The sequence below is a fragment of the Vipera berus genome (genome assembly GCF_964194415.1).
Source record: "Vipera berus genome assembly, chromosome: 13".
NCBI classification, from domain to species: Eukaryota; Metazoa; Chordata; class Lepidosauria; order Squamata; family Viperidae; genus Vipera; species Vipera berus.
The window spans coordinates 19426434-19443127 of record NC_138216.1 but is presented as its reverse complement, the minus strand read 5'-3'; the positions used below and the strand labels follow the sequence as shown (position 1 = coordinate 19443127).

General features: G+C 48.8%; 1 protein-coding gene across 1 annotated transcript in view; it reads right to left on the bottom strand.

The window, feature by feature from the left end:
* MSRB1 (methionine sulfoxide reductase B1) overlaps nt 1-4563 on the bottom strand; it is a 31399-nt gene extending 26836 nt beyond the window's left edge. Inside the window, exon 1 of the mRNA XM_081338422.1 lies at nt 4432-4563. Coding sequence (XP_081194548.1) covers nt 4432-4486 — 55 coding nt within the window. The 5' untranslated portion in view covers nt 4487-4563. The remainder of the gene's footprint in view (nt 1-4431) is intronic.
* Between the last annotated feature and the right edge of the window lie 12131 nt (nt 4564-16694).

Below are 16694 nucleotides of genomic sequence, written 5' to 3'. Positions count from 1 at the left end.
AGGCTTTTAAAAAGAGAATGGACAGCCATTTGTCTGGAATGATATAGGGTCTGCTGCCTGGGCCACGAAGGAGACAACAGTGAATCCACTGGAATGTAGGACATGAGAAGCAGCAGCCATGGGTTGAGATTGCATCAAGAGGAAGAATGTTTCAAGAATGCTTCACAAGGAACCTGGATTCTCATGTTGGTAAAGAGCAATCAACAGCTGGTGCAGCTTCATTATATTATGGAGCCCTGTGGTGCAGTGGTTCAAGTACAGTATTGCAGGCTAATTCTGCCTACAGCCAGGAGTTCGATCCTGACTGGCTCAAGGTTGAGGAGCCTGATTGTTGGGGGCAACAGGCTGATTCTGTAAACCACTTAGAGGGGGCTCTAAAGCTCTACAGAGCAGTATATGTCTAAGTGCTATTATAAGTGCTATTGCTACTAAAGATTAACATTAAGTATACCATATCCTATGTCCGAAAAGACTTAGGTTAAATCTAAGCTTAGTTTTCTCCTTGTGTTGTCCCCTTTCACACCGTTTGGAAAGTGGGAAAACATTTATTCCAAAATATAAATAATAATTAGCTGTGCAGCACCAAGCCAATTCTAATTTGGACACATAATCAGATATCCCAGAGCCGAAACATCCCAGACTCTGCCATGACGCTGCAATTAGTTAGGACTGCAGAGCCAGAAACCTAAAATTAAGTTGTTACTGGACAGTTCCATATTTTTTCTTTTGCTAGGGAAGAAGAGTAAAACTGACAAATGTAGGGAAACCAGCAACTGACACAAGCCTTGACTTTCTTTGTCACATGAAGCTGTGGGAAATGATGGAAGAAACTCTTTTATTCTTGAGTGTGAAGTGGTGGCATAAATCAGGGCCTGTGAATGTGCAATCAAGGAATTTGCTACTGGCTGCCAGGGCGTGAAGGAGCCACCATAAATGGGAAAGTGGGACTGCAGGCTGGAGATGGCAACTCTATTGCGACAGTGGAGAAGGCAAAGATCCAGGGTGGGAGGTCTCTGAGCTTGGGGATCGATCTGTGTCCTCAACAACGTGTGTGAGAATGAAAGAAGCCCCAGGAGGAAGGCCCGAATCGTTAACTGCTGCCAGAAATGAAATCCGTATTGTAAACAGCCAAACTATGATATAAACTTAGAGAGAGACACGTATTTGGCATCTCCATAGAATGATTTTGAAATATTCTCATGAATGAAAAAAATGGCATTACTATCTCTCGCTATGAAGATTCCACAAGCATCAGACATCATTATTTGCAGAGGGATTTTCTTGCACAAGGAGGCTGACTGAGGCTGACTCTTCTCTCCTCCAGGATATTTTCACGAGAAACCACCTGAACAGTTTTTCCACTTTGAGACAGCAACGGGCCTAGAGGTCCAGAGGAATTTTACTGCAATGTTAAAGCAAAAAAGCAATGGGAGGAAACAGCGCTGCATCCCATAATATGTGGATTGCAGCTTTTGCAGGGCATGACTGCATCCAAATTTGAAAATGCCCAGAAAGTGGGAGCAGTACGGTAGCTTTTAATGGAAAAACTGATGTCGAGACTCTAGAAAGAGTACACAGAAGAGCAACAAAGATGATTGGGGGACTGGAGGCTAAAACATATAGGGAACGGTTGCTGGAATTGGGTATGTGTAGTTTAATGAAGAGAAGGGTGAGGGGTGACATGATAGCAGTGTTCCAATATCTCAGGGGCTCCTACAAAGATGAGAGGGAGCCAAGCTCTTCTCCAAAGCACCTGAAGGCAGGACAAGAAGCAACGGATGGAAACTAGTCAAGGAGAGAAGCAACCTAGAACTAAGGAGAAACTTCCTGACAGTTAGAACAATTAACCAGTGGAACAACCTGCCTCCAGAAGTGGTGAATGCTCCAACACTGGAAGTTTTAAGAAGAGACTGGACAGCCATTTGTCTGAAATGGTATAGGGTTTCCTGCCTTAACAGGGGGTTGGATGAGATGACCTCCAGGGTCCCTTCCAACTTATTATTATTATAACTCACTTGATACCCAAGGAGTCTTCTTAAAAATAATACTGATCATTTTAGCTTTTGACTTAGTCTCTTGACTGTCAGCAACTAAACAACTTATTTCCTTCCCCAAAATGGAAAAGCAGATTGCATAAGTTGATCTGCCCCATTTGCTTCATGCTCCAAGGTAACAGTTTGGGAGAATATTGGAGGCATTTCTGGTATAGAGGACCCTTCTCTCATGATTAACATATCAACATATAACTACTGCATCAAATTGAGCCTCCTTAGGATAAATATGAGGAGGAGGAGGAGGAGGAGGAGGAGGAGGAGCTGGTCCTGGCTTGACAAGAGCAGCCACAGCTGGAATGGCCAGAGGACTAGCAGGCTGAGCCCAAACAGAGGGAGCCACAGCTGCAGCAGCTCAGCAGGAGGCTTCAAGCAAAGAACAAGAACAGCCAGGATGAGGAGGGGGAGTCCACCCCTTCCCCCCATCCAAGGACACACAGGGCGGAGAGGCGACAGGCACAATGCCGGTCGGCCAGTTTACTCACAAGGAGGCAGTCTTCCCCATGTGAGGAGCTATAACATGTTGCCTATTTAATCCCACCCAAAGAGATGAGCATTGCTGGAACACCGTGTGTGTCAGCCTCCATTGTCGCTTACTTACTGTCAGTTGCCATAGAAAAGCTGGGGGGGGGCAGCTTTGCAGGGGCCAGCTTAGATTTTGCATCTCTCTCCAAGGTCATTTCTGGCACCTGATGATGCACCTGAATCAGAGACTTTGCCAAAACATCTTCTGGCCATTGATTGAACTCTGGTTGCCTAGTGACAAGGGGGCATGGACTCTAGGATTTCTTTCAATTTGAATGCTCCATGCAGTTTTGTCTCAGATCTTGCCTGAATTAATTGCAGTCGCTTCTTTCCTAGCAAAAGTACCTTTTCTCTAAATCTATGGAATGAAGGGTTTTCCTTTCCTGGGATTTTCGTGTTGAACTTTGGACCTCTGGTTCGTGCCTTGACCTGGTGCCATTCAAGGCCTTGGAACTCTTGCCTCATCCAGCACCCTCCTTCTGGCTTCTGCCTGGCTTCAGGAATTGAGACCACCCCTCTTGCCCGTTCCTTAGAACTCCGGGTGGACCTTAAGAGGGGGGAACCTAGAGGGTGTGTGTGTGTGTGGCTTTTGTTATTCAAGAGCTGCTGGGAATTGTATATTTGGTTCGGGCAGCTCAATAAAGACCCTTTGACCTATTGCTGTGTGTGTGTGTGTGTGTGTGTGTGAGAGAGAGGGACCAGAGCAGCACACTTTCTCCTGTCAAGCCTGGGGACCTTCTGAGAACTTTCTCTTCTTCCCTGCAAGTCCATCAGCAACTGCTGACCAGAGACAGACACAGGAGAGGCTCTCTTCAGGGAGGAACGCAGGGGGCTGAGGCAGGCCGGCCCCTTCAGACCCACTGGGGCATAAGAGGGAGGGGAGGAGAAGGGGCTTGCAAGATTCTGTCCCTTTAGCCAGTCTCCATAAGAACCGCTGGTCTTCCTGTGGACTCAAGTTTACCCCACTCCCCAGGGGGCCCCAGGGCTCACACACACACACCTCTCCCTCCCATTTCACTTATAGATAAACAGGAAGGAAGAGAAAATATGAAGCTGGAAAAACAGCAAGTCAGAAGTGGCCTGCACGCCAAGGGAAATGTGAGCAAGGGGGGAAGTTGTGCTGCAAACATTTCTGCATTTGCTAGGACAAATATTCAGTGCACACGCACACACCCTCCCCAACATGCTTGCACTGGGGACAGGGTGAGAACTCAAGCTGTGACAAGGTGTTTTAGCATAGTTCAAAAGCATTTTTTTCTGAACATCAATGATGGGGATGTTACCAGGGTCTTACCCTGTTCTACCTCATAGGGGTGTGGTCTGCTTTAAACAGATGGCTGGGGGGGCAAAACCAGTAGATCTTTAATTTCTGATCCCTCTCGAGATCTGGCCTTTGTCCAGGACACAGGAGCTGCTCCTGCCTGGGCAGGGAGGGGGCTGCACTAGAAGACCTCCACGGTCCCTCCCAGCCCTGGGATTCTTCTGTAACCTCCCGGGAGCACCAAACGCAAAGGGTGCAACTTGCCCGATCTCGGTTTCCTCTGCTTTTGCATCGGGGAGGGGGCGGCGGCGGCCACAGCGAGGGGATCGGGCAGCCATCTCTAGGGACGAAGGGTGGGGGGGATGGTGCCACTTCCTCCAGCCCCCCCCCAAACACACACAACCCAGAGCTTCTTTCTCCAGCTGATGCCCTCCGGCGGCGCCCAACTCCGATGCCTGCTTAGGACCGAAGGCAGCTGGGAGCGCGACCCCTCCGGGAGGGCCGGCTCAAGGAGTAGCCGCGAGCCGCCCGGGACGCCCTCCGCCGTCGGAGTCGCGACAAGAGCCGGGCGGGGCCGCCGCGATGGCGCCTTACCGGGCTCGAAGTGACCTTGATAGATCTCCCCGCCGAAGAACCTGCAGAAGGCCATGGCTGCCCCGCTCGCTCGCTAGCCCGCCTGCCGCCGCCGCCGCCGCTCCTCCTCCGGCCGCCTGCCCGGGGCGTTGCTGCGCAGGTAGCGCCTCCCCGGCTCGGAGGGCAGGCCAAGCGGGAGAGAGGAGGGCGACGCGCTGGAGCTTTATTGGCCTGCGTGACAAACATTGCAGCCAGAAACGGAAAAGAACACGTACTTAGGCCTCCTTTTTCCAGCATTAGAAAAAGAGGTTCTCCGATCACAGTATTTTTTCAGTAGATCTTTATTTTCAAGAACGTAGGTAATATGCAATTGCCAGCGCGTTTTTCAAAAGGAGAGTCTAGCAATCTGCAGACTCCAGGGATCATAGATTTGAGGGGGCTGGATTGAAGCCCATTGCCGAATCAGGATATAAACACCGTCAGTTTAGGCTGCTGAGTCTTGCTGTTGAGACAAGGAAAAGAAAGAAGCAGATAATTTAAGAGGTCACAATACACAAATGTTTGAACGACAACTGTAGTGAAAACAGTCCATAAAACAAGATACCCCCAAAAGTCAGAAGATATTTTATTTTAAGCCAGACAAAGGACATGAGGACAAAAAAGAGGGCATGCCCACCTTTTTTGCTGGACATCTGACAATCCTAAACCAGTTGGACTGTTATTCCATAAAAAGATCAGTCAGGCATGTGAGAAGTAGGTCAAAGGGTTCTCTTGCTTTGCTAATTTTCCTACAATCTCAAAGGCTCTCCAAAATGGAGGAACTGGCCAATTTGCACTCTTAGTTTGTTCTGAAGGGAGTTGAAAATAGCTAGGGTCGTTTTATTGTCTTGTTTTATTGTTACCTTTTCTCTGAAGGATACAGCAGGTTTCAACACCATCTGCAAAATGTTAGCAGAGGAAAGAGGGATGAGAGTTTGTGACCTATTATAATTTTATAATCTTTCAAAATTGTGAAAGTTCTTTGTGAAACAAATCTTTCTGTTTTCAAAGAGATTTTGAAGACATACTACAAAAGAGGTTTGCAATTTGTCTGCACTGCATAAAATACAAATACACATCTTGACATCTTGTTCAGTAATTTGGTGGGGTTTTTCTCAGAATGTTCTCTTGAACTTAGTGTTCTTGATTAATGTAACTCATAGTAAAATTTGTGATTTAAAAAGCATACCTGAATGCAGTTTCCAGCTTAGCATTTGGATTTGGCAGATAAAAATGGAGCTGACACATTCCTTTAGTTTACCAACAGTTTACAAATTCAGGAAATGTGCATTGTGCTGCCCAAGGAACTGCTGATACAGTTCTACAAAGGAATTACTGAGTCTGTCATTTGCACCTCAATCAAACTAGTCAGACACAGACTTCAACGGATAGTTAGGCCTACAGAAAAAAACAATCACAACCAGCCTGCTTTCCACCAAGGACCTGTGTACTGCACAAGCCAGAAAGAGGGCTGTGAAAGTATTTACAGACTCCTCAAATCCTGGACATAAACTGTTTCAACTTCTTCCCTCAGGATGGCGTTATAGGGCATCGCACGCCAAAACAACTTGTCTTAGACGCTTCCCCTTCCAGATTGGCCGTGACCACGTTGACCATAGTAACTGGATTTGGGTAGAAATTGGCATTGTAATTCATGTGGGAACATATTTGATTAAGGAAGAAGATCAGCTTCGCTGGATCACCATCAAAAGTCACTCTAAGGGGTGGCACCATCGTGGGCTGCTGCCCCCCCATTGCGGCTGCATTCTCAGTGGTTGTTGGCCTCCTTGCTGCAGTTGTTCCTTGCATTCCTGTGTAGACATTTGGTCCACACGGTGCCTGTGTTGGGTCCGGAGCGCTTCTGCTGCATCTGGACAGTCTTGGGCGGACTGTAAAACTTCCAAGCTTCCCTCTGTGGCGTGCAGAAGGAAGCCATCTGTGCTCTCACCTGGAGCGGAGCTTGCTTCAGGGGCTAGGGCTGTTGATCTTGATTGAAGACTCCTGGTCACAATCTGGGATCTCCGGCCATCCATTTCAGTTTCAAATCTAGGGATCTTACTGCTATCTGCAAGCTTGGAAGCTTTACCTTAAACCATCCTCTGCTACCAACTTATGGGGAGAAGCTCTGACGAGAGATCGATGGGTCGTTAAGGTGCTTCCAAGTAAAAAAGGCAGGATGCAGAGATGCAATCATTATGAAGCTTTATTCACCGATAGGTTATATAAAAAGAGCTATGTGGCATGGAGGCATCCATGCTTGTATGATAGAGAGAGAATGCATGCAAGAGAGAGAGAAAGATGAGAAGGGCTAGAACTAGGAGCAGCCCCTGAGCAGAGGTATCTATGGGGGGTCTCGGCCCCTCCCTAACCATAAAACACTCTCTCCAATGGGGCTGCAGGGGTCTGAGACCCCTGACTCATCAGTGAAAGCAAAGAAGCCTCTTTGCTCCCATCTGATGACCTTTTTGGGTAACTGCCAATGGCTGGCACAAAACATCTAACAGTTGGCCTCCTTGCTGCAGTTGTTGCACTCCCAGCAGCTGCTGACCTCCCAACGGTGGCTGCGGCATCCCCAATTGCTGTAGACCCCATGCGGTTGTTGCACATTCAGGGGCTGTTGCCACCCCCACTGCTGCTGTGCTCCCAACGGCTGCTTACCTCCTGGCGGTGGCGGCTGCAGCATCCCCAGTTGCTGCAGGGCCCCCAACAGTTGCGGCGCCCCAACCTGTTGCTGCCTGGCCAACAGGTAGCGCAGCTGTTGTATTAAACCTTGTTGAACATTCACATCTGGATCTCCTCCCTGCGTAGGCCTCGGGCTTGGGTGGCGCCGACGGTGATGCACTGGGCTGTGTGACTGACAGTGATGGTTGAGGCTCTTACGGTGCCGGTGACAATCCGGACTTCGGCTGCCCTGGTGTGGGCTCGGGCTTTGGTAGTGGGGCCGTCTGTTGGGGCTGTCATCATAATCCCACCGCCTGGAATCATCACGGCAGCGGTGCCTGTCGAGGGATTGTGACAACCAATGCCAACCAGAGCTTCTCCGGTGGCTGGGGCTCTTGTGTCATGATTGACGCTCTGGAGTCTTGGAGGAGTGGTGACGGACTGCCATGTTTAGAGTGACAGCAGGGACTCTCCTTTCTCGCAGGGCTGGAGGTCAATGCTGGTGGCTTTGAGGCCGGGGAAACCGCCTGCGCTCCATCAGCGGGGCTGGGGATTCTCTTAGGCACAGATTGGTGTTGGCCCCGCTGATCGTGTTCACTAGCATGTGAAGAGTGAGAAAGTTGTTCCCCGCTCCTCACCTCCAGCCCTTCAAATCTCTTCACCAACTTCTCCACCGATTGGCTATGGACTGCGAACAGGCACTTCCATTCTCCAGAGTCCTCAGTAGTCATCAATCTTTTGCCCCCCCTACGGTCCGGGGAGCGTGATCGTTGAGAGGATCCTACCTGCAAGTTGGCTTCGGATGCTTTCAAAGAACTTCCCTTTGGCAGGGTTGCCTCGAGCTGCTTGGAGTCTCCACTGGGCAGGGTCCACTCCGATGACCAGATCAGGTCTCGCGTCTTTGGTCTTGCCCTCTGCTTTAAGGCACCAAACGTTTCTCCGCCGGTGTGCTGGCTTGAGCTCCCTCTGCTGAGGCAGCAGCCATGGCCGGGGTGCTGGTTACAGGTGCTTCTACCTTCTCCATGCTGAGATCTTCCCCGAGTCTTTGTCAGCCTACCCCCCTGCCCCCAACCTAGGGAAGGTGACTGGAACTCAGGACCCCAAGGTGGCTAAGGTAGAAAGGTTGCTTTTTGGGTTAATGTCATGGTTCTGATAGATGAAACCCATCAAAAGAGACTTGGCTTAAAAACAGTAACTGTGAGAGGCACCTTGGAGTCCTACTGGACGATCGCTTGACCATGAGCATTAGAATTTGCATACTTTAATGATGGCAAGGGATGTTCTGTGTGACTTTGCAGGAAGCTCCCAGGTTTGACTGACCTAGCAGGCAGATGACTGAAAGATTAAGCCTAGCTCAAACCATTCATGTTCCACGTGGCAGGAATCTTCAAGCATTTTCTTGAGGACACTAGAAACTTTGCTGAAAACAATTAAAATTAAATCTCACAGATCAAGGATATTTCTTGTATTTCTGGGATGTTATTCAAACATGACAAATCACTGAAAGATTGCAATGGGTTGGTGTTTTTTTTTAACCAATTGTTGAATGCAAGCCAAACTCAGAGTGATCCCAAAACGGCGACACACAGGGACATTTTTCCCTTGTGCCGTCAATCTGCTGAACATACACATATGTAGTATATAGTATGTTTAAATGTGTGTTATGTGTGTGTACACTTTGAGAGCAAGCAACTAAATTTCATTTTTAATGTGTGCCATTGTGCCCACAGTAAAAAATGACAATAAAGGTTATCTTTCTGTCTGTCTAATTCTTACAGTGCTGTCTAGTGTCTGTGCATATGGCTGTGGTATTCATATTTATCCTTATTATCTTCTTTACTCCCCCCTCCAATTGGTATTATTATTATTATGACAAATTCTTTTTTTTTACATATTGGTTAATCCCTTTTGAGCTGTACTTTCTGAAATGTTCTTCATTGGCTGAATTTAGAAAACAGGCCAGGCAAAACGTGCAATGTGAGCTCTGATCCTGGCCTCTCTGGCTGAAGGAGAGGATGATAGTCTCTCCTCCCCTCCCCTCCCCTCCCCTCCAACGGGTAATCTCTACCCTGGTAATCAGTTACCAGAAAAAACATGCCTGGAAAATAGGCTACTAATAATGAAGGCACGGGGTCCTAATAATCATCACACCACATTGGCAAAGGATTCTGCCTACTTGACCTAGTAAAAACGTCAGAACAAACAAGAAACGGATGTTACACGTCGAGGAAGACCACACGGAGCAGAATAAAATCATTCCACACAAAATCTTACAAGGGCTCCCCCCACCCTGCCCAAGATCTGGGAGAGCAGCCGGGTTTTCGGTGCCTTGCAGAACATTATGAGGATGGCAACTCGATGGAGCACCCGGGGGAAGCCGTACTCGGAAGGCAGGTGTAACATGCTAAGCAGCAGAATCCAAAGAGAAGTTATGAAAAAGTCATAATGGCAGCGGAAACTGCAACTAGGCAGAGGTTCAGTTGCACAATTGTGCTCCCCCCTAGCCGAGTAAAGATTTAGCTGAGGGATTTGTACAACAAGCTTTCTTTTACGTAACATGCTAAGCTGCTAGGTGGGGCAGGGTTTTTTAGAGCTTAGTGCATTAGTATATCAGGTTACATACACACCAGAAAAGAGTACAAATCTGTAATCAGTGTTGTGCAAATGCAACTAAGATTTTCTCTTATTTATTTATTTATTTAATTGGATTTGTATACCGCCGTTTCCCGAAGGACTCAGGGCGGTTAACAGGGTAATTAAAACAAGAAATACAAAAATTAAAAACAATTAAAAAGATTATAACAGTCCCTGAAAAAATAAAAACCCCCAATTAAAATTAGAATTAAAATTTTCAGCCTGGGCCAGAGAGCTCGAAGAGCCAGGTCTTCAGGTCCCGGTGGAATGGAGGTCGGGGGCAGTCCTCAGCTCCACGGGCAGCTGGTTCCAGAGGGCAGGCGCACCCACTGAGAAGGCCCTCCCCCTGGGTGTTACCCGCCGGCAATCTTTTACCGGCGGCACCCTGAGAAGACCCTCCCTGTGGGAGCGCACTGGACGAAGGGAACTTGATGCTGGCAGCAGGTGTTCCCTCAGATATCCCAGACCCAAGCCATTTAGGGCTTTATAGGTCATCACCAGCACCTTGAATCTCACCCGGAGGGCAACCGGAAGCCAATGCAGCTCGTGGAGTAGAGGTGTTACATGGGAGTATCGGGAAACCCCCATCACAACTCACGCGGCTGCATTCTGCACCAGCTGAAGCCTCCGAGTGGTCCTCAAGGGCAGCCCCATGTAGAGAGCGTTGCAGTAGTCTAAACGGGAGGTCACGAGCGCATGAGTGACTGTGCGTAGGGCATCTCGGTCCAGGTAGGGTCACAACTGGCGCACCAGGCGAACCTGGGCAAAAGCCCCCCTGGTCACGGCTCCTATATGGTCTTTAAAATTGAGCCGGGAGTCAAGGAGGACGCCCAAGTTGCGAGCCCTATCAACGGGGGGTAACACCTCACCCCCATCGTTAAAGGTGGAATGGTCTGGTTAACCCGAGATGCCGATATGTACAGCCACTCAGTCTTGGCAGGATTGAGACGAAGCCTGTTTCTCCCCATCCAGACCTGGACTGCCTCCAGGCACCGGGACATCACGGCGAGGGCATCGCTGGGTTGGTTCGGGGTGGAAAGAAAATGTTGGGTATCATCAGCGTACTGATGATACCCCACCCCGAAACCACGAATGATCTCACCCAGCGGCTTCATATAGATGTTGAACAGGAGGGGCGAGAGAACCGACCCCTGAGGAACTCCACAAACAAGAGGCCTCGGGGTGGATCTCTGCCCTCCCGCCAACACCGACTGCGAGTGGACCAGGAGATAGGAGGAGAACCACCGTAAAACGGTGCCTCCCACTCCCAACCCCCTGAGACGCCACAGATGGTATCAAAAGCCGCTGAGAGATCTAATAGGACTAGGACAGAGGAACAACCCCTGTCCCGAGCCCGCCAGAGATCATTCACCAGCGCGACCAATGCCGTCTCCGTGCTGTGTCCGGGCCTGAAACCCGATTGGTACGGGTCCAGATAATCAGTTTCCTCCAGGAACAGAGGAAGCTGATGCACCACCACACTCTCAACAACCTTCGCCAAAAAGCGAAGGTTGGAGACTGGACGATAATTATTTAAAACAGCCGGGTCCAGGGCAGGCTTTTTGAGGAGGGGTCTCACCACCGCCTCCTTCAAGGCGGCAGGGAAGACACCCTCCTTCAAAGAAGCAGTTATTACTGCCTGGAACCAGCCAGGAGGGGCACGTATCCAACAAACAGGTGGTGGTGCTCAGCCTCCCCATGATCCTGTCCACATCATCAGGGGAAACAGGATCAAACTCAGTCCAGATAACATGCTCAAGACCGTCCGATTCCTCCACGTCAGACTCTGCCCAGTCAGAGTCCAGACCGGTCCGGATCTGAGAGATTTTGTCCGCCAGATGATGACTAAACTCCTCAGCTCGTCCCCGTAAGGGATCCTCCCTCACCTCCTGGTTAAGGAGGGAGCGAGTCACCCTAAACAGGGCGGCTGGGCGATTATCTGCGGACGCGATGAGGGCAGCGAAGTAGTTAGACTTCGCCGTCCTTATCGCCGCAAGATAAGATCTTATAAAGGTTCTTAACTGCAATCGGTCAGATTTGGATCGGCTGGACCTCCAACCGCTCTCTAGACCCCGTCTCCGACGCTTCATCTCCCGGAGCTCTGCAGAGAACCACGGAGCCCAACGGGATCTGCACCGGGTCAGAGGTCGCAAGGGTACAACACAGTCAAGTGCCCCAGCGGCCGCCCTTTCCCAGGCATCCATCAGGGCATCGACTGGGCTGTGGGTGAGGGCAATGGGTATAGACCCAAGCACCATCTGGAACTGTTCCGGGTCCATTAGGCGCCTGGGGCGGAACCACCTGGTCGGTTCTGCAGCCCAGCGGCGGGGGGTGGCATAACGGAAGACCAGCCGCAGGAGATAATGATCTGACCATGACAGGGGAACAATAGTTGATGAACCCCCTCCTAGATCATCCAACCACTGTCCAGACAGGAACACCAAGTCGAGAGTATGATCCCCCACATGAGTCGGGCCCTGAATTACTTGGGTCAGGCCCATGGCCGTCATGGAGGCCATGAACTCCCAAGCCAGTGAAGGCAGGTTGAAGTCACCCAGAACTATAAGCCTGGGGAACTCCACCGCCAACCCTGAGAGAGTGTTGAGCAGCTCGGGCAGGGCTGTTGCCACACAGCTGGGCGCCAGGTATGTGAGCAACAAGCCCAACTGTTCAAGCCTTGAACAGTTGCCTAAGACCCAGGGATTAACCCCCCTCCCCATTTGGGGATTTTGGCTCTGGAGCAGAGCTGCTCCACCTGCAGGCCAAGCCTTCTCCTGGGGCATGCAAGTAGTGGCTCTCGTGGGCCCCCAGGCGCCTTAAGGCCAGGAGCCAGGCAGGGAAGACTCCTTTACCCCAATTCCTCCTTAAGCTGCTAATGGAAAAGAAAGAGGTGGTGTTTAGTTGGACAGAACAGGAATTGCAGGCTGGGAAACCATTTCCCCAACAACGAAAACCTGAGAAGGGATCCGCACCGCAGAGTTGCCTCTGTGCATATTGGTTTCCCTTGGTTGGCTGTTCAGGAAAGAGATGCACTGAGGCACAGCCCCCCCCCCCAGCTGCCCTGGACTGACCCACATTGCAAAAGGGGAGAGGAAGGGAAGCCGACCCTTCTGTCAGGAATGGCTGGCTCAGCTTTTGTCTGTACTAATAGGCTGTGGAAGGGGGGGAGGACTGGAGTCCCACCATTGGGGGCGCTTGGAATAAAGTCAGGGGTCTAGAAAGATGGCTATTTTTAGCAACCATCACTGTAGGATATGAAGTGGGGCTGGGTATGTGGGAACCAGGACAGCCCTGCTGTTATTTTCCATCCCTGCAAGATCACCTGTGTGCGAAAGTGCTTTATGCTGTGTTTCTCCTTCCTCTCCCAGAGGCTGCAAGCAGCATGACTGAATTGCCTGGGCGTCAAGGGGACTTGCCAGGCTGGTGGGGTATGACACTTCTCAGAAGCAGCCCTCTCCCCCCCCCCCCCGCAGCTGGACCCAGGCTGCAGCAACAGCAGCAGCAGTTCCCAGATCATCCGGAACGCTCCACATTTGGGGCTGAAGTGTAGGGGCTTCCACCGTTTCTCCCACCTGGCTGCAGCCCTGGTGGGAATGGGTATGGCAGCGGCACTGGCCTATGGTTCCCAGAAGCTCGGCTTTGATGTGGTCACGGCACAAGCAAGCAGCAGCAGGGCAAGCTGCAGTGCTCCCATTCGAACAGGGGGAATAGTCTGGTGTCCACCAGCTGCAAAGCCACGTGAAGAGGGTCCCTGCAAGCCTCAATCCTGTGCCCGGAGAGTTGGAAAAGATTGGTGAGTTTAGCGAAGATGGGGACAGGCATATGCAGGCTTTATTTCATTCCATTTCGTTCTCATCGGACATGCAGGCTGCAGGCTTCAAATATGCACTTTGCAGAATTCAGAGGCCAAATAAGAAAGGCATCACATCTTGTTGGATAAACTGCTGCGAAGGAAAAAAGTAGAGAAGGGTTTATAGGCAGGGAGGGATTGTGTGTGTGAGTGTGATAGAGAGAATACTATAAGTATCTGACACAAGGACAAATTTCTTTGCATATCATTTAGTTTTCATGCTAAACAAATGACTTAGGAAAGGGAGTCTGATGCTCACGCCATAAAACAGCCAGCTGAGAATAAGGAAAAAGGGGAAAGGAGGCTCTTAACTCCGTTTTCGGAAGCTTAAATGGTTCTGCACTGAAGGTGGTGCCCTCTTTTTGGGGGAGGCATTTCAAACTTGGTTCGTCTCTTCTTCCCTTTCTCCTGCTTGGAAGAGAACAGCTTCCAACCGTTCCCCACCATCAGCAGATTCCCTGTTGTGCATGTTGCCTTCCAGCTGGAAAGGTGCTGATTCCATTCAGGAGGCAGGTGCAGTGCCTCCTTTGCACCCTCCCAGTCGATTCCCTGCAGAAGGGAAGGGTCAGCAGGAGGAGGGGGAGGAGGGGGAGGAGGAGGGGGGGAGGGGGGTGGGGGAGGAGGAGGAAAGGTCTCTGTAGGGGAAAGAGGCACCTGCCTGCCCTTCCTCCCAGCACCCCCTTCTTGATGTAGCCTGGCCGGGGGAGTCAATGAAAACTGTGGAATGTATGGGACTCTCGATCCTGTCTTGCCCCTCATTAGTGTGGACCTCTCCTGCCTTCATTAACCACTTAAACTGCCCAACATCTGCCAGTCAGGGAAGTACGATCTAACCAAGATGGCAGGTGTGATTGTGCCATCAAAGCTCTACCCATTCAGATGGCCCTCTTGACTCTTTTGACCTCCCTCCATCCCCCAGATGCCACACTTAGCCTTTAATGGTGAGCTGGAAGTCACACGTCACAAAGCAAAACAAAAATTAACTTGGATTTACATATAAAGTTTTGTTTTTATTTATTACAATATTCAAATTCGTTACGAGCTTTCAACTTCTTGTCTTCTTCAAGACAAAATGACTTCTAATTTCTATTGATTCCAAGCTGTGTAGTTTTCTATGTAATAGGAATTGTTAATATTATTATGGTTGTTATTTAGATTTATGAGACTGTAACCAGAAATATTCCAAGTATGGCCGGGGGTTTCATTGCTTTCTTCTGGGATTTTTTTTTAAACTTAGCACTTTAGAAGCTGAGATTCCCTGATGGTCTCCCATCCAAATATCAACCAGGCCAAACTGACATCAGAGCTTAGAGTAGGTTGGTTAGCTGTTGCCATCAGCTAGATATTATTTACATATAATTAAAATAAAGCATAATTAGTAAGCTTCAGTCTTTTATTTAGTAATTCCCCATCCCATGTACAGTTTGATCACACCTGGAGGTTTTTTTAGGTCAAAACCCAAGACTTGAAGCTCTGGGTGCTCAGGTGTTGTATCTGATTTAAAGAAAGAGTTGGGAGTGTTCCTTTTGTTCAGCTGGCAATGTATTTAGGGTTGTCCAGCATAATAGTGCTGAATTCAGCATGGAAGAACTGCCTATCTCATTCTTGGCCCTCAGCTGTCCATCATTTGCCAATAAAATGCTGCAGTGGACTGTTGCATCCAAGCTGCAAAGAAGACAGCAGGATTAAGTACAAAAATGGGCTCATGTTCGTTCAATAAACCTGCAAAATCTACATCTTTGCTTGGCAGTGTTTATACAGGCACACCACTGCACCCGACTCTTTGTCATATAAAGGGGGGGGGAAAGAGGGGGGGGAGATAGAGATTTTTCACATGAGGAAACAATGGAGGGAGAGAGGAAGAGAAGGGGCTAGGAGAAGATGGTGGTCCCCATAGCCACTTAAATGCAGATCATTATGAGAATTATAGTATATCATAATGACTTTATTACATTACTGTCTTGATTTATTGAACTGTGGTTTGATTTTAACTGTGTACCAGCTGGTGTATGCAAATATAAAAATATAGCACGGGTAGTCCTTGACTTATGACCATAATTGAGCCTGGAATTATAGTCATAAGTCATGGCAATCATTAAGTGGGTCACCACATGACCATGACCATTTTTATGATCTTTTTTGTGGTGATTACATGGTCGTTGAATGAATTAATTGTATCCACTGGGCATTTTTTGCCACATATACAAGTAAATACGGAAGCCATCAAGACCCACCATTTCGATGGTTTCTGTAAATGTGAGCTGGTTGCCAAGCACCCAAAATGTCATGTGATCAGAGGGGTAGAGCCATCATAACTTTGAAAACAGGTCATAAATTGCTCTTCAAATGGTTGCTAAGTTACCAGTCATTAAGCAAGGACTTACTGTGGGCATAATTAATTTAGAGTGGGCATCTGTATTTGCATTCCCTTCTGAAATACATTGTTTTCATATTGCTTGGGGTTAATTGTAAACAAGCTCTATGGCAAATAGGCCTGTTCAGTCATTGGTTCCACTCCCAAGTGGACTTTTTAAATTACAGGTTTTGTGCTGTGCAGCTTTTGAAAATACTAAGTAAAAATGGTACGATGATTTCTCCGAATTGGCTCATAAATTAGCTGCTGAGGAAAGTTAACATTTAAAAATGTGTTCTGGAAATTAAACACTAGAGTGTTTTTTGATTGTGATGCCAGTAAACTAGATGAAACTGGCAAAACAAATCCAGGAGCTTCTGCTGAGCAGCTTTATTGCAGAAGAGCTAAGAAACCCTCAGATGCAAGTTCTATTTACAGTAAATTAGGTGCTCAAATTTTTGCTCCACTTGCAGGAGGCTGCAGCAGCAGGCAGGGGAGGATGGGCTTGCTGGTACATCAACTTGGCAGTGGTTTGCCTTATTCTTAGATTGTGGAAGACTAAAAGTTGGAACTTCTTATACTTAAGAAGTATATTTAGTTCTGGTCCACTAGGACACCTAGATCCTACTCACAATTATTACTGTTGAACCAGGTACCCCCTAATCTATACCTAAGCATTTGGTTAATTGTCTCTGAGTGCCTGACCTCACTTTTCTCAAATTGGCTGTGGCCTAATGCTCAAATCTT